Raw genomic sequence first — 23113 nt, 5'->3', positions numbered from 1 at the left:
GCTGGATGTGCTTACTCAGATTGCTCTAAAGTGTTTTGTTTTGAATTTCACTGGCTTGCATCTACATTAGTGGGCCAGATGCTGTATGGTGAACTTTAAGAACAACATGCTTGCTTTGAGAGTAAGCTCGTTAGGCATGGGCTGTGTTTTCTACTGGTTTTTACAGCACCAACTTCAGGGTTATGACTTAATGAATAAATATTATCCTTGAAGAAATAAGTTATTCAGACCAACCTATATCTACTACCCATTACAGCAGACTATGCAAACTTTGTTGGAACATGCATTATTTTCAATAGGTCTACAGCAAGCAGAGCATTTTTTTAAGATACCACTATCCTAACTGTCTTATCTTTAAAGGTCATACTTAATGGTCCTGCAAAGACAGTACAGTACGTGATAGACCAGGGAATGAAAACTGCAGTGTTGGTGTTTTAAAATGAATGTCTCTAACCTGTTTATCTCCATTCTCTCTCGCTGTAAAAGGGTGCTAACTGATCGTATTGATCCACTATTTACAATAATTCCAAAAAACAAACGAAAAACCCTGTTGCATATTTTTCCTATCTCTCTACAGCATATTGATTTTCACTTAATTACCTAATACTGAACCTTTTTTTTTTGAATGACCTCCCAGATGACAATCAAAGAACAATCATTTATTGTGCTAGAAATGCCCATGACTCCACTGCATGGCCAGGAAGGTTTGGATGGATTTAGTGTCTATACATTCTTGTAGAATTTCCCTGAGCTTTAATTAATAAGTTGAATAATAAATAATCTATGGAAGCACATTGTGCACAGCTGGAATAATGAAGTCGCATTTCTGCATGAGTTTTTGATACTGAATATCATTTTGGTAGTACAGCATGACAACTAGGTATTTATAGCAAATTTATTAATATTTAGGCAGCTTCTCTGGGCTCTTCTTCAGCATTTCCTGAAGCCCTGTCAACTTATTTTCCACTAGAAGCAAGAGGCTGATCAAAAGTAGTAGAACATTTGTGCTGTTTAATATCTGAAAAGTGCAGTTACCTAATTAAAATGTTTGTGTCCTAAGTAATGAAAGTCTTTTTGCAACGTGTGTCATGGACTTTGGAACAGAAGCATCTCTTTATTAAATGAAAATAGCTGCTAAGATGAAGAAATGTACAATGAAAAAAAGTCAGTTTTCATTTCATTTCCAGAGAATCATGTTTTATCTCAATGTCCTTTGTTTTGGCTGTCTTTATGGGCCAAATCATGGTCTTGCAGCTCCACTTGCTGTGGAGAAATGTAATGTTGTGTGAACTAGCATAAGGAGCTCTAGATGGATCTTCCACTCTGGGAGAACCACTAAGCCCTGCCTCCTCCTCGGGGAGCGGCGGGGAGTGCAGTCCCAGATTTTTAAGGATGATGGAGATGTCGTAAACATACACGGAGCCTTCTAAATGCATGCAGGAGGGGTTGACCACCTCAGCTGACTGATACCACGGAGCAATAGTACTTGCAGAAAACACCAAAACAGAGTTGTCAGAAGGAAGAGGTTGCATCAAAAATCTAATCTGGAGGAGGGAGAGTAGGGGGCCATTCTAGACTCCTCTCTCCTAATACCCCAAGACTAGAGGTAGGGGTCTTTAGTAGAAAGTGGGCTCCATCTCCTCTGTCGAGCTCCACTTCTCCCTGTGATGCCTCCCCCCAATATGTTTGCTTCTGAAATAGCATGACATCCTCAGGGTCTATCAGGCTGGTGCTGAGTCGTCGTAGGCAGAAGGAATGGGCAAATCAGCTTCTCTATTCCTGCATATTCTAGCCAGCATTTAGCTGTATGTCATTTCACCACTACAGAAACCATTGTTCCAAAAGTATATTTAATGATGTACCACTTTTTAAATCTTTGCATAAAATTCCAGCTATTTTGATGACATAAATAGAGGATGTGCGGCTGACGGGGTTCCATGCATACCCCTGTGTTTATTCTGTGTACACAATGGGCCTTCAACACTGAAGAAAAATATATATGGCAGATATTTAGTGCAAACTTATTTTTGCACTTTGCAAGGCACAGGGGATTGACTGGAGAACGCCTGGACACACACACACACACACACAGAACCACACTGCTATGCACCACTTAGTCTATGCAGGAGAAGAGCCGTGATCCCAACCATATACAGAGATTTGCGGATGTGAGACTCCCCATTTTGCAGCATCAGGATTCCCCTCCACAAGATAACGGGTGGGTGGGGAACTTTGTGGCCCTCAAATCAAGGTCAGTCAATCCTATGACTCCATGTGGCAGTTGGTTGCCAAGCATGATTAGACACAGAAGCAGCATATTTCTGCATACTAGCCTTAAAGTTAGTGTGGTGATACTCAGACATGTATGTATGTATGTATGAAACAAATGATAAAACTCCTCTTCGGTGGTGCATGGTTGTTCTTTTGTTTTTGATTTGGAAACTTCACATTCAAAAATGAAGCTAGGAGGCAGGCTCCTCTATGGGCAGGAGTCAAGCGGGAGGATTCTGCTACTTCATGTGAAACTACAGCTTTATTTCTGAGTTTCTTGGTTTTCTACTTTGTTTTAACTAAAATGTTCTGAAAAAAAATAGCAATCACTGAAACCATTGATATGTACTTGCAACTTTAATTCAATGTAGCCAAGATTTGGTGGGGCAGAATATATGTAATAACATAATCACTCATCTGAAGAACAGATATATTAATTGTAAATCATTTTAGAAAAATAGCTTCTATGTATTTAGTTCATCCTTATAATTCAATACATTTTTATTAAAAATTGTATGTTTACCAATGTGTCATATCTGAGGAGAACACAGAAGGAAAAAAGAAGGAAGGAATGGTGTTCTTGTTGGATCAAATGGAGCATTCCATGTTGAAACCTGTAGTCTCAGCAGGCTGTACCTCTATACTAAGGTTTAAGTCAGCTGCAAACAACTCCTTTTTAGTAAAAACTAGGGGTAGCTTATGGGGCTTCGGGCAAGTTGTGAGAGTATCTTTCAGATGGGCAGTTTAGATATTCCTGATCTGTGCCATGATTTTGTTCGTGTTTTGTAAGTCCTATTTTTATCTCTAGGAATTGTTCACCTTTAAAAAATATGGCAATTTAAAAAACCGTAGCAGATTATGTATATTGTACTGTGTTTATAGGTCCCAGAAGCCATAAGAAAGTGCCAGCGAGCTGGAATTACAGTCCGCATGGTCACTGGGGACAACATCAATACAGCTCGTGCCATCGCAATAAAGTGTGGAATTCTTCATCCAGGAGAAGATTTTCTCTGCATAGAGGGAAAGGAGTTTAACAGGAGGATCCGAAACGAGAAGGGAGAGGTAATTCATGAATTGAATATAAAGTAACTTTTTCCGATGTTATGTTTCATAAACTACAGTGAAGGATGGAGGAACACACTGTATTTCTCTTCTATTGTGATGTCCCTCACTTCAGTAGACAACGACCAGCCCAACAGCCTGACCGAAGGGATGGTTCGACTTCCAGTATTACTCCTTTGTTATTTCAAATGCCTCTGATAAACCAGCATGTTACATTTAACTTTTCTGAGAGTTATCTAATCAGTGACACTATCACAGTAGTGCTAACCCAGTTGAGCTCTTTTCTGAACCATGATATCAGACTGTTTCAAAAAGTACAAATTCAGAAAAGTTCTTTAACCTTCCACCCCCCAACTAACGAACCAAAAAACTCCCCAAAAACCCAACAGCAGGGCTCTCAGAGCTCACTAGCAACTGGCAGCCATACGGAGTCAGCCTCTAAATGCTGCTGCTTAGCTGGAGCTCTGCCTTCTTGCATTGAGTCTCATTTAAAATGTGGCTCCATTCTCAGATGAGACAACATAAGTGGTTACACCCAAGTAAACCTACTGAGACAACATGAGGGCAGAACTGTCAGACAATGGAGTTTGCTTGTGGGACACTGAGGGCACAGTCTGGCCTGCAGAACCTTTTCTCTTGGTGATGATGTGTGAGATGAAGAACTCAGCTGGATTTCCAGATCCCAGCTAGAGTTGGCAAGGCTAGTGAACAGAAACATCTTTCTACTTGTAGACTGAGCACATTCAATCTGGGAGCCCTCGAGACACTGCAGATATAGAACTCCACCTTGCTACTTTTAGAGTCAGATTCTGGAGTGGAGTCAGGGCCGGATTAAGACCTTTAGAGGCCCTAAGCACTGAAAAGGTTATGGTGCCCCCCCATATGTAATTCAAAATAAAATCAATACTGTACCGTAAAATAAAATTTTATTTTTCAAAATGACACAAAACTTACATGTATGCTGAAATTAAAATAGCTTCTTTCTAGATTTTCTGATTGCAAAATTCTGGATAAGTTCATCGAAGCTGACTCGACGAAGCATGTCCGCTTCCATACACAATAAGGAAAGTGAATCAAGTCTGTCCTGACACACTGTTGTTCTCTGAGGGTTTTTTATTCTTTTCAGCTGAGAAAAAGAGTGTTCTGCAGAGCAGTTAGTAATCATCAGTGTTAGAAAAATAAATAGTGCGATCTCTACATTTGGAAATACACATTGTATTCCGTCTTTCAATATTGTGTCATGAAGATCAATGTGACTGAATTTCATTTTTCCTGTTTCATTAAACTTTCGCGCATATAACAGTGGAACTGCCGTACTTCTCCACAGAGATTCATGTTCAAGTCAACAGGGTATGAGTCAACTAGCTTTTGGGAACCTTCTGAATATTGTTCGTCAGATATCGTTTAGAAAAGAAAATCTACTTGATACTACTTTGTACACTTCACCTCTCCTCTTCATATGAGCTTCAAGTGTATCAATTATAGCGTAGTAAGTAGATACGCGAAATTTGTCTCTAGGATTCAATGCTGTTTCTGTTGCACTATCATTTGCTTGTTTTTTCCTGATTCGCTTGCGGGACTGGGCTTCTTTGTAGTTAGTATCAGGCAAGATATCTTTTGATATGTCTTCAAATCTTTCGAAATCATTCCTCAAAGTGTGTAAGTGGTCTGCTAATGATTGACAGAGGTCTGCACATGTTTTCAAATCCAATTCTTTTTCTTGGAGAGCTTGACTTGTGTGGTAAAAGTGTTGTAAAATTTCATTCCACATGGTCAACATGAATACAAACTCTAGTTCTTGCATCTTGTTTGCAATGTTTTCTGCCTCTCACATAGTTTCTCCCTTTTGTGATTGGTCTTCAGCTATACTTTCTAATGCATCCACAATCTTTGAGTAGGACTCCAGAATTGCACTTGTTGCCACTGCATGTGCCTCCCAGTGAGTATTAGAAAGAGATTTCAACACACGATCATTGCCCAAATATATTTTAAGAACTGTCCATCGGTGTGTTGAGGCAGAGAAAAATGTATAAAGTAACTGGACTGTTGAGAAAAAACTTACTGCCACCGGACAACAATCAACAGCTCTGCGGCCAACAAGACTGAGAGTGTGCAGCACATGGTATGAATATGGCTTCTAAAAGCTTCTTCTGCATTCCTTGATAACGCCCTGCCATGTTGGCAGCGTTGTCATAAGACTGACCTCTGCACTTTGAGAAATCTATTTTGCAAACTTGGCACAGATAATCCAGTACTTGATTTGCCATTTCTTCACCAGCGTGGCTTTTCAAATTGTGGAATGTTATAAATCGTTCAACTGGTTTTCCAGCTGTGGGAGACACATATCTTAGTACAATGCTCAATTGATCAATATGTAAGATCAGGTATAGAGTCGACAGACAAACTGAAGTACGCAGCGGTACTTATTTCACCCACTAAAGCTGAACAAACTTTGTCACTCATTAGACCAATGAGTTCATCACATATTGTCTTGGATAAGTATGATGGGTTACCTTTGCCAGCATTCCCATATTTTGAGATATGGCCTGCTAAAAATGGGTCAAACTGAACCACAAGCTCCAACAAGAATATAACTCAGAAGAATATATCAATAATAAAACATAAATTTATTGCAATACATGACAGGATCTGATTTCCTCGTATTATTTCGATCTACATTAGTAGGATGCCCCTCTGGTTTAGGTGGGGATAATTACTAAAAAGAGAACAGAAAAACGATGGGAAGAGTATGTAGTGGAGTGTAAGGAAGTCTAACAAAGTTCTGATTTTTCCCATGATGACTGCTTGGATGCTTTTTTGAAATATCAAATATCAATTTTTTTCAAAAAAAAAATCTCATTTTTTTTTGGTGCCCCCTGCTTTGCTGGTGCCCTAAGCACGTGCTTAGTCTGCCTATTGGGTAATCCAGCCCTGAGTGTAGTGATTCTGTAAGGCAATAAAAAGGCCACTTCTGTCCCTACGGTGAATCCTACCTACTTCGGCCAGCAATCAAGGCAATTCAGTAAGACAGTGTGGGGAACTCAGTGTCTCATGGCCCTACCTACCCTACCAGTAGTGCAGGCTGTTACTGTCATTTGGCTGGTCATTTCAGAGAGAGGTGGCTCCAGATTACCAGTGTAGGGCCTGATTCTCCTTTCATATCAGTTTTGAGTGTGAAAAGTGAAAACTTTGCTAGGCAGGAAAACATAGATCCAGATTTGCTTACGACAGGCTGATGATTGTATTATTATTTTCAGGTTGAGCAAGAACGTATTGACAAGATCTGGCCAAAACTACGAGTACTTGCTCGCTCGTCTCCCACGGACAAACACACTTTGGTGAAAGGTGAGTGCAAATAATCCATGTGTGCGTGAGTATTGAGTATTGAGTAGCCATTGTTGTCTAATAGTGTCACCTACTGTACTTGTTTTTGATATTACAATCCAGATACACAGCAATGTACTGTTGGTAGGGCAGAGTGGAGGGAGAAAGAGGAGGAGCCAGGAGCTAGCTGTGTTATTTCTCATGTCACAATTGTTTCACTCATCAGAGAGTTAGGCCAGGCCAGGTCTGGGCTAGAAACTTTGGCTAGTAGAGCAAGTGTTGGTCAGGGGTGTGATTGTTTAACAACATTTCTCTACTGGGAAAAGCCCTAATATTGATGCAGTTATGCCACTATAAAAAAAAATGGAGTTTAGGGACAGGGTCCAGAGTGACCTAGACAGATTGGAGGATTGGGCCAAAAGAAATCTGATGAGGTTCAACAAGGACAAGTGCAGAGTCCTCCACTTAGGAAGGAAGAATCCCATGCACCAATACAGGATGGGGACCGACTGGCTAAGCAGCAGTTCTGCAGAAAAGGACCTGGGGATTACAGTGGACGAGAACCTGGATATGAGTCAGCAGTGTGCCCTTGTTGCCAAGAAGGCCAACAGCATATTGGGCTGTATTAGTAGGAGCGTTGCCAGCAGATCGAGGGAATTGATTATTCCCCTCTATTTGGCACTGGTAAGGCCACGCCTGGAGTATCGTGTCCAGTTTTGGTCCCCCCACTGGAGAAATTGGAGAGCACAGTGAAAATGATTAGGGGGCTAGGGCACATGACTTACCAGGAGAGGCTGAGGGAACTGTGGTTATTTAGTCTGCAGAAGAGAAGAGTGAGGGGGGATTTGATAGCAGCCTTCAACTACCTGAAGGGGGGTTCCAAAAAGGATGGAGCTAGGCTGTTCTCAGTGGTGGCAGATGACAGAACAGAAGCAATGGTCTTAAGTTGCAGTGGGGGAGGTCTAGGTTGGATATTAGGAAACACTATTTCACTCGGAGGGTGGTGAAGCACTGGAAAGGGTTGCCTAGGGAGGTGGTGGAATCTCCATCCTTAGAGATTTTTAAGGTCTGGCTTGACAAAGCCCTGGCTGGGATGGTTTAGTTGGTGATGGTTCTGCTTTGAGCAGGGGATTCGACCAGATGACCTCCTGAGGTCTCTTCCAACCCTAATCTTCTATGATTCTATGACAGCACAGTAAAGCAGAGAAAGATTAATAGAATGACATAGATCTGTGCTGTTAACATGTAAACACTTCAGTGCCAGATTTTAGGCTCATGTACTTGGGGTTTATGTCCTCATTAAAATTGAATACTTTAATTATTTTCTTTTGGACCAATATTGCAAACACTTAAGAGCTTATTTTGTTTGAGAAAGCAATAGCAGTAAAATGCATTCTTTTGCTCGTATAAGCTGTGTCTACACTAGGAGGGTTTGCCACTATAGTTACACCAGCAAGCCCTTTCCAGTATTGACAAGGCTTTAGTGATAGGGTAGAAATATGAGGGAGGTGAGGAGAAATGTGTGAGAGAAGGGAAGGGAGGGGAGAGGAAACTCAACAAAAGTGGGTTTTTTTTGTTTTGTTTGGGTATGTGTATACTACGAAATTAGGTCGAATTTATAGAAGTCGTTTTTTTATAAATTGTTTTTATATAGTCGATTGTGTGTGTCCCCACACAAAATGCTCTAAGTGCATTAACTTGGCAGAATGCTTCCACAGTACTGAGGCTAGCGTCTACTTCCAGAGTGTTGCACTGTGGGTAGCTATCCCACAGTTCCCGCAGTCTCCGCCGCCCATTGGAATTCTGGGTTGAGATCCCAATGCCTGATGGGGTAAAAAAGATTGTCGCGGGTGGTTCTGGGTACATGTCATCAGGTCCTTCCTCCCTCCCTCCCTCCGTGAAAGCAATGGCAGACAATCGTTTTGCACCTTTTTTCCTGAGTTACCTGTGCAGATGCAATACCACGGCAAGCATGGAGCCCGCTCAGCTCACGGTCACCGTATGTCTCCTGGGTGCTGGCAGACGCAGTACTGCATTTCTACACAGCAGCAGCAACCCATTGCCTTGTGGCAGCAGACGGTGCAATAGGCCTGAAAACCATCGTCATCGTGTCCGAGGTGCTCCTGGCCACCTCGGTAAGGTCGGTCAGGAGCGCCTGGGCAGACATGGGTGCAGGGACTAAATTAGGAGTGACTCGACCAGGTCATTCTCTTTAGTCCTGCAGGCAGTCCTATTGTACCATCTTACGGTGAGCAGGCAGGAGATGAGGATGGCTAGCAGTCCTATTACACCATCTTCTGCCGGGCAGGCAGGAGATAAGGATGGCTAGCAGTCCTCTTGCACCATCTTCTGCCGAGCAGCCAGATGATGTGGATGGCTTGCAGCCCTACTGCACCGTCTGCTGCCAGCCAAAGATGTAAAAGATAGATGGAGAGGATCAAAACAAGAAATAGACCAGATTTGTTTTGTATTCATTTGCTCCCCCGTCCCTCCCTCCTTCCTTCTCTCCATGAAATCAACGGCCAACAATTGTTTTGGTGAAGTCTGTCAGGGGCACCTTGAAAACTTCAATGGAGATTCAGTCCTGCCTGAAATACCAGAGGGAGGGATAGCTTAGTGGGTTGAGCATTGGCCTGCTAAACCCAGGGGTTTGAGTTCAATCCTTGAGGGGGCCATTCTGTGTGACAGCTGTTTTTGTTTCTCCTTGATGTAAAGCCACCCCCTTTGTTGATTTTAATTCCCTGTAAGTCAACCCTGTAAGCCATGTCGTCAGTCGCCCCTCCCTCCGTCAGAGCAACAGCAGACAATCGTTCCGCACCTTTGTTCTGTGCAGACGCCATACCACGGCAAGCATGGAGCCCGCTCAGATCACTTTGGCAAGTAGGAGCACATTAAACACCACACGCATTATCCAGCAGTATATGCAGCACCAGAACCTGGCAAAGCGAAACCGGGCGAGTAGCTGACGTCAGCGCAGTGATGAGAGTGATGAGGACATGGACACAGACTTCTCTCAAAGCACGGGCCCTGGCAATGTGGGCATCATGGTGCTAATGAGGCAGGTTCATGCAGTGGAACGCCGATTTTGGGCCCGGGAAACAAGCACAGAGTGGTGGGACCACATAGCGTTGCAGGTCTGGGACGATTCTCAGTGGCTGCGAAACTTTCGCATGCGTAAGGGCACTTTCATGGAACTTTGTGACTTGCTTTCTCCTGCCCTGAAGCTCATGAATACCAAGATGAGAGCAGCCCTCACAGTTGAGAAGCGAATGGCAATAGACCTGTGGAAGCTTGCAACGGCAGACAGCTACCGGTCCGTCGGGAATCAATTTGGAGTGGGCAAGTCTACTGTGGGGGCTGCTGTGATGCAAGTAGCCAATGCAATCAAAGATGATCTGATATCAAGGGTAGTGACCCTGGGAAATGTGCAGGTCATAGTGGATGGCTTTGCTGCAATGGGATTCCCTCAGGGTGGTGGGGCCATAGAGGGGAACCCATATCCCTATCTTGGCACCGGAGCACCAAGCCGCCGAGTACATAAACCGCAAGGGGTACTTTTCAATAGTGCTGCAAGCACTGGTGGATCACAAGGGACATTTCACCAACATCAACGTGGGATGGCCGGGAAAGGTACATGACGCTCGCATCTTCAGGAACTCTGGTCTGTTTCAAAAGCTGCAGGAAGGGACTTTATTCCCAAACCAGAAAATAACCATTGGGGATGTTGAAATGCCAATAGTTATCCTTGGGGACCCAGCCTACCCCTTAATGCCCTGGCTCATGAAGCCGTACACAGGCAGCCTGGACAGTAGTCAGGAGCTGTTCAAGTACAGGCTGAGCAAGTGCAGAATGGTGGTAGAATGTGCATTTGGACGTTTAATGACGCGCTGGCAGAGTATACTGACTCGCTTAGACCTCAGCGAAACCAATATTCCCACTATTACTGCTTGCTGTGCGCTCCACAATATCTGTGAGAGTAAGGGGGAGACGTTTATGGTGGGAGGTTGAGGCAAATCACCTGGCCGCTGGTTACATGCAGCCAGACACCAGGGTGGTTAGAAGAGCACAGGAGGGTGCGGTGCGCATCAGAGAAGCTTTGAAAACCAGTTTCATGCCTGGCCAGGCTACGGTGTGAAAGTTCTGTTTGTTTCTCCTGATGAACCCCCCCATCCCTTGGTTCACTCTATTTCCCTGTAAGCTAACCACCCTCCCCTCCTCCCTTTGATCACCGCTTGCAGAGGCAATAAAGTCTTTGTTGCTTCACATTCATACATTCTTTATTAATTCATCACACAAATAGGGGGATAAACTGCCAAGGTAGCCCGGGAGGGGTGGTGGAGGAGGGAAGGACAAGGCCACACAGCACTTTAAAAGTTTAAAAATTTAAAACTTATTGAATGCCAGCCTTCTGTTGCTTGGGCAATCCTCTGGGGTGGAGTGGCTGGGTGGCCAGAGGGCCCCCAACTGCGTTCTTGGGCGTCTGGGTGAGGAGGCTATGGAACTTGAGGAGGAGGGTGGTTGGTTACACAGGGGCTGTAGCGGCGGTCTGTGCTCCAGCTGCCTTTCCTGCAGCTCAACCATATGCTGGAGCATATTAGTTTGATTCTCCAGCAGCCTCAGCATTGAATCCTGCATCCTCTCATCACGCTGCTGCCACCTTTCAGCTTCAGCCCTCTCTTCAGCCTGCCACTTACTCTCTTCAGCCCGCCACCTCTCCTCCCGGTCATTTTGTGCTTTCCTGCACTCTGATGTTGTCTGCCTCCACATATTCGTCTGCGCTCTGTCAGTGTGGGAGGACAGCATGAGCTCAGAGAACTTTTCATTGCGAGTGCGTTTTTTTCACCTTCTAATCTTCACAAGCCTCAGGGAAGGAGAAGATCCTGTGATCCTTGAAACACATGCAGCTGGTGGAGAAAAAAAAGGGACAGCGGAATTTAAAAAGACATATTTTATAGAACAATGGGTACCCTCTTTCACGGTAAAGCTTGCTGTTAACATTCTATACATAGCACATGTGCTTTCATTCCAAGGTCGCATTTTGCCTCCTCCCTCCCCATGGCTAACAGCGGGGAACATTTCTGTTCAGCCACAGGCAAACAGCCCAGCAGGAACGGGCAACTCTGAATGTCCCCTTAAGAGAAGCACCCTATTTCAACCAGGTGACCATGAATGATATCTCTCTCCTGAGGATAACACACAGAGATAAAGAACGGATGTTGTTTGAACGCCAGCAAACATACACTGCAATGCTTTGTTCTACAGTGATTCCCGAGTATGTGCTACTGGCCTGGAGTGGTAAAGTGTCCTACCATGGTGGACGGAATAAGGCTGCCCTCCCCAGAAACCTTTTGCAAAGGCTTTGGGAGTACATCCAGGAGAGCCACGAATGCAAGGGCAAATGAATCATTAAACATGCTTGCTTTTAAACCATGTATAGTATTTTAAAAGGTACACTCACCAGAGGTCCCTTCTCTGCCTGGCGGGTCCGGGAGGCAGCCTTCGGTGGGTTCGGGGGGTACTGGCTCCAGGTCCAGGGTGAGAAACAGTTCCTGGCTGTCGGGAAAACCGGTTTCTCCGCTTGCTTGCTGTGAGCTATCTACAACCTCATCATCATCATTATCTTCCTCGTCCCCAAAACCTGCTTCCGTGTTGCCTCCATCTCCATTGAAGGAGTCAAACAACACGGCTGGGGTAGTGGTGGCTGAACTCCCTAAAATGGCATGCAGCTCATCATAGAAGCGGCATGTTTGGGGCTCTGACCCGGAGCAGCCGTTTGCCTCTCTGGTTTTCTGGTAGGCTTGCCTCAGGCACTGCTTCGGGTCCCTGTTATGGCCTCTGTCCTTCATGCCCTGGGAGATTTTGACAAATGTTTTGCCATTTTGAAAACTGGAACATAGTTCTGATAGCACAGATTCCTCTCCCCATACACCGATCAGATCCTGTACCTCCCGTTCTGTCCACGGTGGAGCTCTTTTGCGATTCTGGGACTCCATCATAGTCACCTCTGCTGATGAGCTCTGCAGTCACCTGCAGCTTGCCACGCTGGCCAAACAGGAACTTGAAATTCAAAAGTTCACGTGCCTTTTCCTGTCTACCTGGCCAGTGCATCTGAGTTGAGAGTGCTGTCCAGAGCGGTCACAATGGAGCACTCTGGGATAGCTCCAGGAGGCCAATACCGTCTAATTGCATCCACAGTACCCCAAATTCGACCCAGCAAGGATGATTTCAGCACTAATCCCCTTGTCGGGGGTGGAGTAAGGAAATCGATTTTAAGAGCCCTTTAAGTCGAAAAAAAAAGGCTTCGTCGTGTGGACGGGTGCAGGGTTAAATCGATTTAATGCTGCTAAATTTGACCTCAACTCCTAGTGTAGACCAGGGCTTTGTCATCTTTTATAATACAGGAGTGTTGTCTAATGATTGGAGCACTGTGCTGTGAGGTAGTGTTCTGTTTCTAGCTCTGCCACTGATGACTTCTGTGACCTCAGGGAAGTCACTTAAACTTCCCTTTACATCATCAATAAGATGAATCAAATAATACAGTATCTTAAGGATAAGCATTCTATCAAATGCTGCATAGACAACTTAGCATTGATGAACAGGACAAGGGAATTTACTGAAATGCCATTTGTGCAAGTTTTGACATTTCTTTCTGTGGCTGAGTTTGCAGGCTCACTGCACAATTCGTAGGTTTAATGCAGTTCTCAGCAAAGTTTCAACATGTATTTAACAAATGTAGGTCAAAGTGGTTTCATTTTAAACCAGCTTTTGTTTACTTCATAAACAGGTGTTTTGAATATGAAAACCCATACAATGCATCCTCCATATTCCCTGTGAATTAGTGATCCTATGAAGTGGTTGCCCATGTCTGGGCATACCCAGACTCTTTTACTGCCTGTCTCCTTACCCCTCCTCTTCTCTAGAGTGGCAGACGTGGTTTCCCAGGCAGTCACGTCTGTTGTCTTTGTAGGCTACCTGAAAAATCTAACTGGAAATAACAAAGGAAGTTTCTCTTGCAGGAGTGGTGGAAATACAAATGTGGATTCATTAAAATGTGATTAATTGATTTCTTGTTAGTGCTTGCTTGTCAATATTTTCATTGCAGCTTTTCAGTTAGGCCTGGTCTACACTCCGCGGGGGAATCGATATAAATTACGCAACTTCAACTATGTGAATAATGTAGCTGAAGTCTACGTACTTAGATCTACTTACCATGATGTCTACACTGCGGTAGGTTGACTGCTGACGCTCCCCCATTGACTCCGCCTGCGCTTCTCACTCTGGTAGAGTACCGGAGTCGACGGGAGAGCGCTCGGCAGTCAATTTATCATGTCTTCACTAGACGCGATAAATCGGCCCCCTGCTGGATCAGTCGCTCCAGAGATAAGTGTAGACATGCCCTTAGATTAGAATGTGGCATGGACTGGGAGTGGAAGAGCATGTATGCAGGTAAGAGGTACTTAATAAGAAGTAGGAAGAACTAACAGTTATTAATGAGAGAGGAGCTATAGATTTTTTTGATATTTGTATGCAGCTGTTGATTAAAAATAACCCACAATTTAAAATACATATATTCAAACTTACCTAAAAACAGCAATGCAAGGGTAAGAGCTCTTCTTGCTGAGATCTTTAGGAGAGCGGTTTTTAACGTTTTAAGCTGAGCCCCCCAATTTTTGGTTGTGTCCCCCACAACCCAGACAAAAATACACACACAAAAGTATGCTTGATAGCCTGCTCATAAACCTCACAGAGACCTTAACACAACTTGAATTAAATTACCTGTACCTTTAAGTTTCAAATACACCAATACTTACCAATGACACAGCCAAGGCTTCCTCAGCAGTGGGCTGCTTCTACCTTGCATCCAGGTTGCACTGCTAGGGCAGGGCCAATACCTGCCCCTCCCCCCTTGGATTTCCAGGTTGCGGGAAGGCACGTTTTGATGGTCTCTGGGGGCAGAGCCAGCCCTGGGCACGAAGGTTGCCTGGAGCAGACATCGGCACGACTGTGGTGAATGTTCAACTGACCCAGTCTGGGTGGCTTACTGAGGTGAGGAGAGGCTGTGGAGGTGGTGCTCCCTTGCCTGGGCCCAACTGTGTGGCTGACACAAGCCACCTGGTGTTGCTGCTCACCCCCCTCCTGCCCCAAACTTTCCTCCATGACCCCCAAGGAGGGAGGGATGCCCCACAGTTTGAGAATCTGTGTATTAGGAAGAGAGTCTTTTCATCATGCTGACTCCATTCACATGACTGAAGTTCTGCCACATTTGAGGTTAAATGCAAGGTTACATGTTTTAAAAAGCAGATTCCATTTTGGCATAAAACTGATTTAATTCCTCAGTCCCCACTGGCTGTCTGCAGGTTCCAGGTGTATATTTAGGAGTTTGTTTTGACTTATAAAGTGCAGTCCCCACCCCACTGCCACAGCTGCAGTCAGCGGAGGCACTCAAGATGGAGTCTCTTTCATGGAAAAGAGAGGTGCTGTTTCCAGGGTGTTGTCCATGGAGGCCCCTCCACTGTGGAACCAGTTCCTTCCTTGGTCTGAAACCTGAATCTGTTGGTCCTGAGGGCATACTCCAAGGCCTATGTCTACAATCAGGCTGTTGGGATGAAGGGCTGTGATACAGGCTGATATATGTGCTATGGGGTGTTAGTGGTTGGTCTGATTTAATCTTAAAGTATTTTCAGATTCTGGGTGAGAAATAGCTGCTGACTCCATCCTTTTATCCTGTATATTGAACTGATGACACAGGAACTTAGGGTGGAATTTTGAAAAGCATCTAAATGACTTTGGGGAGCATAAGTCCCATTGTAAATGAATGGTTTCAGAGTAGCAGCCGTGTACTTTTGAAAATGTAGGGTGATTCTGACCCTCCCTCCAGCCTCAGTATGTTGGGTAAAGGAGGCAGAATGTGGTGTAAATGATCTCTTAAAGCCCTGGCTCTGGCTAAAAGAGAATTCCCCTGACACAGGAACGGAAGTTGATAGCCATAGACTGTCTTCTGAAGACCCTTCCCTCGTCCCCTTCTAACCTGGGCATAGGGAATGTGTCAGGGGTAGCAACGTAGCATGGTGGGTACTCTGGGCTTCACTGCTGCTTCTCAGAAGACAGATACAAGCAGCTGTAGCTTAGCTTTTCAGGACTAAATTATGCCAGGTGCTGTTTAGGCCCCCAGAACAGCCCAAAATTGCAAGGGTGCAAAGGCAGCTTAAAGCCCTCAAAAGTTCTGTGCTGCGCTTCTGAGATGCAAGACAGATTCTTACCCTAAAGCCTAATATCGGTGCATGGTTCTAAATTCTAATGGAAGTGCGTATTGAGAATGTCATAAAATCAAGGAAACAAACTGTTGGAGACTGCCTGTGTGAGTGAATCATACAGGATTTTCCCCTAAGAGGAAAATTAAATGAACAGAGTTGAAGAGAAGTAAACAACAAAATATTAACAAGATTTACTGTATGTGCAGTATGAGATTTTGAAAAAGATATTCCATTGCAAAATATCTTATATAACTGGTATTGTTGGTAACATTTTAGAGATGATGATGAGGTCAAATGAAAAAACAAATTATTCAATGCAGTTTAAGAGCAGCTCTTCATGGCTGTGAAACTTTTTTCATTTATAACACTTCAAGGGCCCTTAAAAGTTACAGGAAATTATTTAAATGTTCACTAGTTCTGAGGTACGTGTTTCTCAGTCACTTGGGGGACAGAGAGAGTTTTCTCTTTGATGCATTAGGTTCACTCTAGGGCTAAAAGTACACATCACAAAACAAACTTTCATATTTAATTTTTAATGACATACAGCTGCCGGAGGGAGGGAGCACTTTTTTATTTCACTGCCACAATCCTGCTCAGCAGAAATCATTTTTATATAGCATAAGACACTTTTATTATGCATTTTTTGTTCTTTTGTAACATTGAGACTCAGAAAGGCATCGTTCAGCATTTCAAGTTGGGAAGGCACTACTTTGTTACATATGTAAGGATGCTCCAAGGCACTGGAGTTTTCAGCTTCCAAAATAGGTTTGAGAAGTTTTTTTCTTGGACATGAAGATTAGATTTATTTCAATCTAGAAATGAATCCCCTGTGTGTGTGTGTGTGCGTGTGCATGCATTTTATAATATGTATTCTGTATATAACATGTAGCAGCCCCATGGTGCTTTGAGGTTACCCTTTAAGGCCTCAGTCTAGTAATTGGATGTTCCCAAACAAATGTCTGCTCCAGCCCTATTGAAATCAGTGGGTTCTGCATGGGCTCAGGTGTCTGCATCTGCTGATCTGATTGCAGGACAAGGGTCTGCAGTCATATTCTTTTCTGTTTCATTCTAATAGTATGTAATGTTTATATTGGAGCACCAGGCACTTATATCACAGTTCTGTCTGCAAATGTACCCACTGTTGTTACAAGTTACATCCCTCCCCACCCCCCATCCCAAGGGCCTAATTCTGCACACACTTAAACACTTAACTTTTTGCATGTGAATAGTCCATGGGACAACTCACGTGAGTACGTTTGCAGGATCCAGGTCCTAAGATTAACAAAACTGAAAGAAACTAGAGGAAAAATTATTTTCTATATTTTTATCAGTATACTTCTGGATTTGAAACACTCTTGTAAATAGTCAGTTTCACTGTTCTCTCTATAGTCAGTCAGTTTCCCCTATTACATCTGAGAGTCATTCACATAGCAGCAGAATAGAAAAAAATGTAATCTGATTGTAAGAACACAGTAATTGGCAGTGGGCCTCATGGGAAGAAGGGTTTTAACTGTGACTAATTTTATTTCAAGTTTCCTTTTAAGTAAAAGCTCTAAATTATTATATGATTAACCAAGAGCCTGTAAAAGTTTTAAAGTAAGGAAATGTATCTAAATTTTAAAGGTTGATGTGAGCTGAGCAAATATTTTTAGAAGATATATTTAATACAATTGCTTGTATTAAATTTGTAAAAGAAATACATATTAGGTGATCCATCATAGTGGACCAATAGTGCCTAAACATAAGTGTGCCTGGAATCTTCATATTTCTAGCATTCCTTGTCTCTCATTGTTTCAGTTTATTGGCAGGCGTGGGAAGGGACAACTAAATCCCAATCTGTTCTGTTCTTTTAAAACAAATAGTATTTTACAGATAACTCGAAGGGTGGCATTGCTACTGAGATGTGTTAAAATAACCTGGCATTTATGCTGCAATGAAGTGAAACCTAAGGCTTCACTTGTCGATGCCTTTGATCTAAGCAGCGGGTAGAAAGGGGTTTACTTATAGATGAAATGGAAGACACACTTGCTGACTAATAATCTCTGTAATATGATCCAGGGGGGATTTGATCTAACAGCTCCTTGAAGGTAGGGAGACATGTGAGTTGATATATTTCATTTTAAGTTGTATATGAGATCTTGTTGTCCTGTACTGGAGTAGTAGATGCTTATGGCTACATCCAGATCATGTTGAGGGGTTCGGATCAGAGATATGTAAGGGGAGATAGTTTGGGAAACCACATGACTCTTGGAGTTGTTCTTCCATATCTTGTGGAGCTGTGTGTTAAAACTCTGTATGTAAGCATCTGACTGGACTAAAGTTGTTTACCATCAACTGTTTCTCTCACTCTAAAAGTGAGCATTTGAAACCAAAATATATTCTTACAGAAACTGTGAACCAATGGAGTTGTAGTGAAGTGCCCATTCTCTGAATCAGGTCCCATCCCTATCGATATTCTTCACTGAACGCTATAACAGATCCTATAAACACAGTACCATAAATAAGGTTCTCATACAGTGGACCTTGCTCATCACCTTTTTTTGGTGTGAGCCTGCTTTTGTCATTATATTCTTTATACAAATATATTTATTATTAATTCTTTTTCCTCAATTATTAAGGGAGACTTTTGCAAACTGGTCGATTTTCATCTTATACTGAAAATAGCCCGTGCTGGTCTCCTGTTATAGGCCATTTCACAATCACTGGCCCTCCACCAAAGATCCCTAATTGCCAGCTCTTCTGAGCTTCACCCTCAGCTGCATTGTCTTAGATGAGTGTAGTTGTCCAGGCAGGTCATGAACGGAGAATTGGTCTCTGCCCAGTGGGACCTGTAAGCTGTAGACCAGAACCTTGATTGGCTCTATTAATGAATGATAAACCAGTAAAGGGTTCTGAGCACTGGTCTGAAGTGCTGTGGGTGGTTGGGAAATGGTCTACTGTGTGCTTTGCAAGCTGGAGTCTCAACCTTCAGTGCCAGGTAGAGTGAATGTTAATAGTTTAATATGGAAATTGACAAGCAAACGGATAACTGTGGTAGGTACTGGTCCAAAAAGAAGCATTAGTTTCTCAGTATTTCTCACCACTGCAACTATCATTAACTAGGATTAGCTCTGTAAATCCCCAAAATTTGGTGCTAATTTGTCAAATGGAAGGCAGATGTCCTTGATGAAGGTAGAAATCAGTGTCCTGCCAGGCTGCTCACAGTATTTCCATTTTCCTACCAAATCACTTTAGTCTTACCTGGGTTAAGCCTGATCTAGCTGTTTTTCGTCCAAGTGCTTATCTCTCACCAGCATTTGACACATCTTTGTGATGGCATTAGTGGTATATGTTTAAGTGAAGATGTAAAGATGCATATTGATGATAAGTGTGTATCACCATGACATCACATGCAAATGTTAAAAATAAGATTAAAAAGTCTTGATCTTTTCAGGATGCTGCATCTGAGTGTTCTGGAGGATAAGGAGCTGTTTATCACAGTAGTCTGGGTTGTTTTTCAGAGGAATGATTGAAGCCTTCAGAATGCTATTAAGTCCACTCCTACAAAACCTTGTCAGTGAGTTATCAGGACCTTGCAATCAATCTATGAAGGCAGAAGAGAGGTAGTAGAATCATATAAGCATTGAGGTTAGGTCTCAGTTCATAACCACTGTGAGGTCAGCAGTTAATGCAGTTTATCCTTGCCATGATTTCACTTTGGAGACCGATTGTGAGAGGCCCAGGATGTTGGCAGATGTCAGGTGGCAATGGAATCTGGTTTTTAGTGCTTTGCAAAAGAATGGTGGGTTCAAGAGACTAACTGCTTCGGTGCTGGGTTTTTAAAAGTATCTTCAAAAATTATTAGATGAACATGAAAGGATGTGTTAATAACAAGAGGTGAAGAAAGAAGTGTAAATAACCAAATAGTAAGAGCTAATGGTGTTGCTTATTTGGTGATATCCAAGGCAAATCACTGCACACATTGAAAACACAAACTAATCATTAGACCTTATAAAAATCAGAATAAAGTAATCATTTATTCAAGTTCTAGTATATATGAAATCTTAGTCAACTCAAATTCATCAGTATTTGCAGTTTGACTAGCAGATCCTAGTAACTCCAACCTTCTGGAGGTCAAGAAATCATAACCTCATGGAAACTGGTGAAAAGATTACTTTTTCTTCCACAAGCATTAGTGAGAAAGAGAAGTGCTGTGATAGGTCCTAGCAAGGAAAATTCTTTTAATCATTTTACATTTTTACTCCCTTCTCTGAGATTTTTTTGGCTTAGTCAGGAAACATCAAAGCCTATTTATCTTGAAATGCCTTTCTCCCCAGCCTGTCACTAGTCTCAAAATTCAGTCACAGACTGTCTTAGCCAAATGCCACCAGAAGAGGCAATATACTTCAGCTCCCTTTCTAGTCCTTATACTAAAGTTGCTTGATTTGTAGACAAGCGAAATATCATTTCAATGCAAACGGGAATTGTTAGTTTCTTGAGAACGGGACAGATAATTGCATCCTTCAGGAAGGTTGGAAGATTGCCTTCAGTGATGATTTTAGCCTACTTGCTCTTTTCTGACTTTTAGTAAGTCTAGAGGAACACTAATTGGCTCTGGAAGGAGTGACAGTACACTGCTCAGAGCTTTCAGTGCTTCTGGGTGTATGATAAGCCTCAACTTTATCAAGAGTGGTGGGATGGTTATTGCTCCCCAATCTCGGATCATCTACCCCAGATAGTTTATCCAATATTTGAGAGCTTTTCACAAAGGTATGTCCTGGGGTATGATGATTGTCTTTTATGGGATCCAAGTTACTGGTGGTTTTGCTATTTGGACCAGTTTTGTCATGATTTTTCAGCTGATTGAATAAGAAGGAAATATCCTTCACAGAAGCTGTGTATTCCTCTAAGGAGTCTATGCAAGTGTCCAATGAACTTGGACTGTGTTTCATACCACTGACATTCTTCTTCTCTACCTTGGCCCTATATCTTATATAGTTCAGTTTCATTGACACTAGATGATTATATTGTTCCATGATATGATCAAAACCATTGGCATTGCGGTAGGACCTCTTTTTCTCTGGTTGCATTCTAGTGGTTTATTGACCTAAAACCTAAAAGGGTGAACTGTTCTGATTTAGCCATGATATTAATAAAGAGGCTTTTTCTCCAAGATACCACTGTGTTCCATTTTAACGAGATCATGAAGAACAGATGGGAATTGCATGTCATACACCAGTTGTGGCACAGGAACAGAAGCAGATTAGGAAGGGAAACAAATATAGTTCCGCTAGGCAATACAATGACCATCCTTGGAACTTATTTCCCTTTGTTTACAACTTTAGAAGATTCCGTATGTCTGTGGCTAATTAAACAAGAGTCTCAAAATTCCAGTTCACGGATTCATAGAGTTTAAGGCCGGAAGGGAGCACAAGTAATATTATTTTGTTAATTTTTAAATACTAATTTTTTCATGATAATTTTCCCCCGGGTAAGGGTAGATGTGAGTAGATTTGTACCTGGACTGATAGACTTTCATAACCATTGTGAAAGTCTGAAACCTTGGTAAGATTTCTATACTATTGAAATAAATGTAATTAAATTAAAAGTGCATTAAAATGCTTCCTTTTTTTTCTATAAACTGAGTTGTCCCAAATGATTCCATTTAAATGTAGGTATTGTTAACCATGACACACTGTGACAAATGTATTAGTGATGTATTAATGATAAAGCATTATGAGTTCTCCTTCAGCATCTTTATTATGAAGCATAATACATAAAAGTAGTATTATGAGACTGGATTAATGTAAAATAAAAGGGATTACGTTCATGTGGTAAAAAGGCAAACTTCCAGGTAGTCTAGACCTTGTTTGTTAATGAAATACAAACAAATGTAATTTCAGGGCTACAAAACTGAATGTGAACAGAAATGTTTACGTGGTCTTTTTAAAAAAAAACAAACAAAAAAAGTTCCAGTTAAAATATTTTGGTTTTTTTCATTTACACTTTACCCTGATGTGTTGGAAACTCAAACACTGCAGCAGTATTTAAGTGCAGTGTATTCCAAACATTTGCAAGCAGAGCTCCCAATCAGGACAATTAAACCAGTCATGCCCCCGACAATTCCAACATTTGTTGCTAAGCGCCTTTTTCTTTAATTTATATAGCTTCTGCTTCCCTCCCCTTTGGGAAACGCAGGTGTAAAATCTTCATATTATGACAGTTATCTTTTTTCATAGATTCCAAAGCCAGAAGGGACCATTCTGATCATCTAGTCTGACCTCTTGTATAACACAGGCCATAGAACTTCCCCAAAATAATTCCTAGAGCATATCCTTTAGAAAAAAAAAAACATCCAGTCTTGATTTTAAAAATTGCCAGTGATGGAGAATACACCATGAGCTTTGGTAAATTATTCCAATAGTTAATTACTCTCACAATTAAAAATGTATCTTATTTCCAGTGTGAATTTAACTTCAAGATCCTTGTGTTATACCTTTCTTTGCTAGACTGAAGAGCCCATTTTCAAATATTTGTTCCCCATGTAGGTACTTATAGATTGTGATCAAGTCAACCCTTAATCTTGTTAAACTAGCTAAATTTTGTTCCTTGAATCTGTCACTATAAGGCATGTTTTCTAATCCTTTAATCATAATTATGGCTCTTCTCTGAACCCTCTCCAATTTTTCAACATCTTTCTTGAATTGTGGACACCAAAATTGGAAACAGTTTTCTGGCAGAGGCCATGTCAGTGCCAAATACAGAAGTAAAATAACCTCTCTATTACTTGAGAATCCCCTATTCATGCATCCAAGGATTGCATTAGCCCATTTGGCCACAGCATCACACTGGTAGTTCAAGTTACATGCTTTGATGGGCAGTGACACAGTTAATAATGTTTACATGTAAAATGCCATTATATGCATTTGACTTAGCTCTCATTGAAATGTACTGGACATTTCACATCCCAGTTATTGTTTCAGGCTCTCTGCAAACTCAGGTATAATCCTCTTCATGTTTTGAATATTTAATTACAGTAACTAGAAACTTATTTCTTTAAAATGAAAGAATAGCAACAGAGAGAGGAGTTCAGCTCTCTCTTAACTGTCAGTCCCCAGCTAGTCCTTTATGGATGTGCCCTGCACTTTGAGAACACTACACTAGAGTATGAGAATAGAAACGTAATCAACGATAAAAATAAAAACCTAATGAAACTTTGTATT

The 23113-nt window shown here is 42.2% G+C and overlaps 1 protein-coding gene across 5 annotated transcripts in view; it reads left to right on the top strand.

Annotated features, from left to right (window-relative positions):
* The window catches only part of ATP2B2 (ATPase plasma membrane Ca2+ transporting 2), a 340359-nt gene that overhangs the window by 273642 nt on the left and 43604 nt on the right, over positions 1-23113 (top strand). For all 5 annotated transcript variants that reach the window (XM_084633885.1, XM_084633884.1, XM_084633883.1 and 2 more), the window contains 2 exons: positions 3154-3333; positions 6591-6678. In XM_084633885.1, the coding sequence (XP_084490011.1) occupies positions 3154-3333; positions 6591-6678 (268 nt within the window). The remainder of the gene's footprint in view (positions 1-3153; positions 3334-6590; positions 6679-23113) is intronic.

The sequence above is a fragment of the Lepidochelys olivacea genome (assembly GCF_965140295.1).
Source record: "Lepidochelys olivacea isolate rLepOli2 genome assembly, chromosome: 7".
In the NCBI taxonomy this organism is placed as follows: Eukaryota; Metazoa; Chordata; order Testudines; family Cheloniidae; genus Lepidochelys; species Lepidochelys olivacea.
This window is presented reverse-complemented; position numbering and strand designations above follow the sequence as displayed.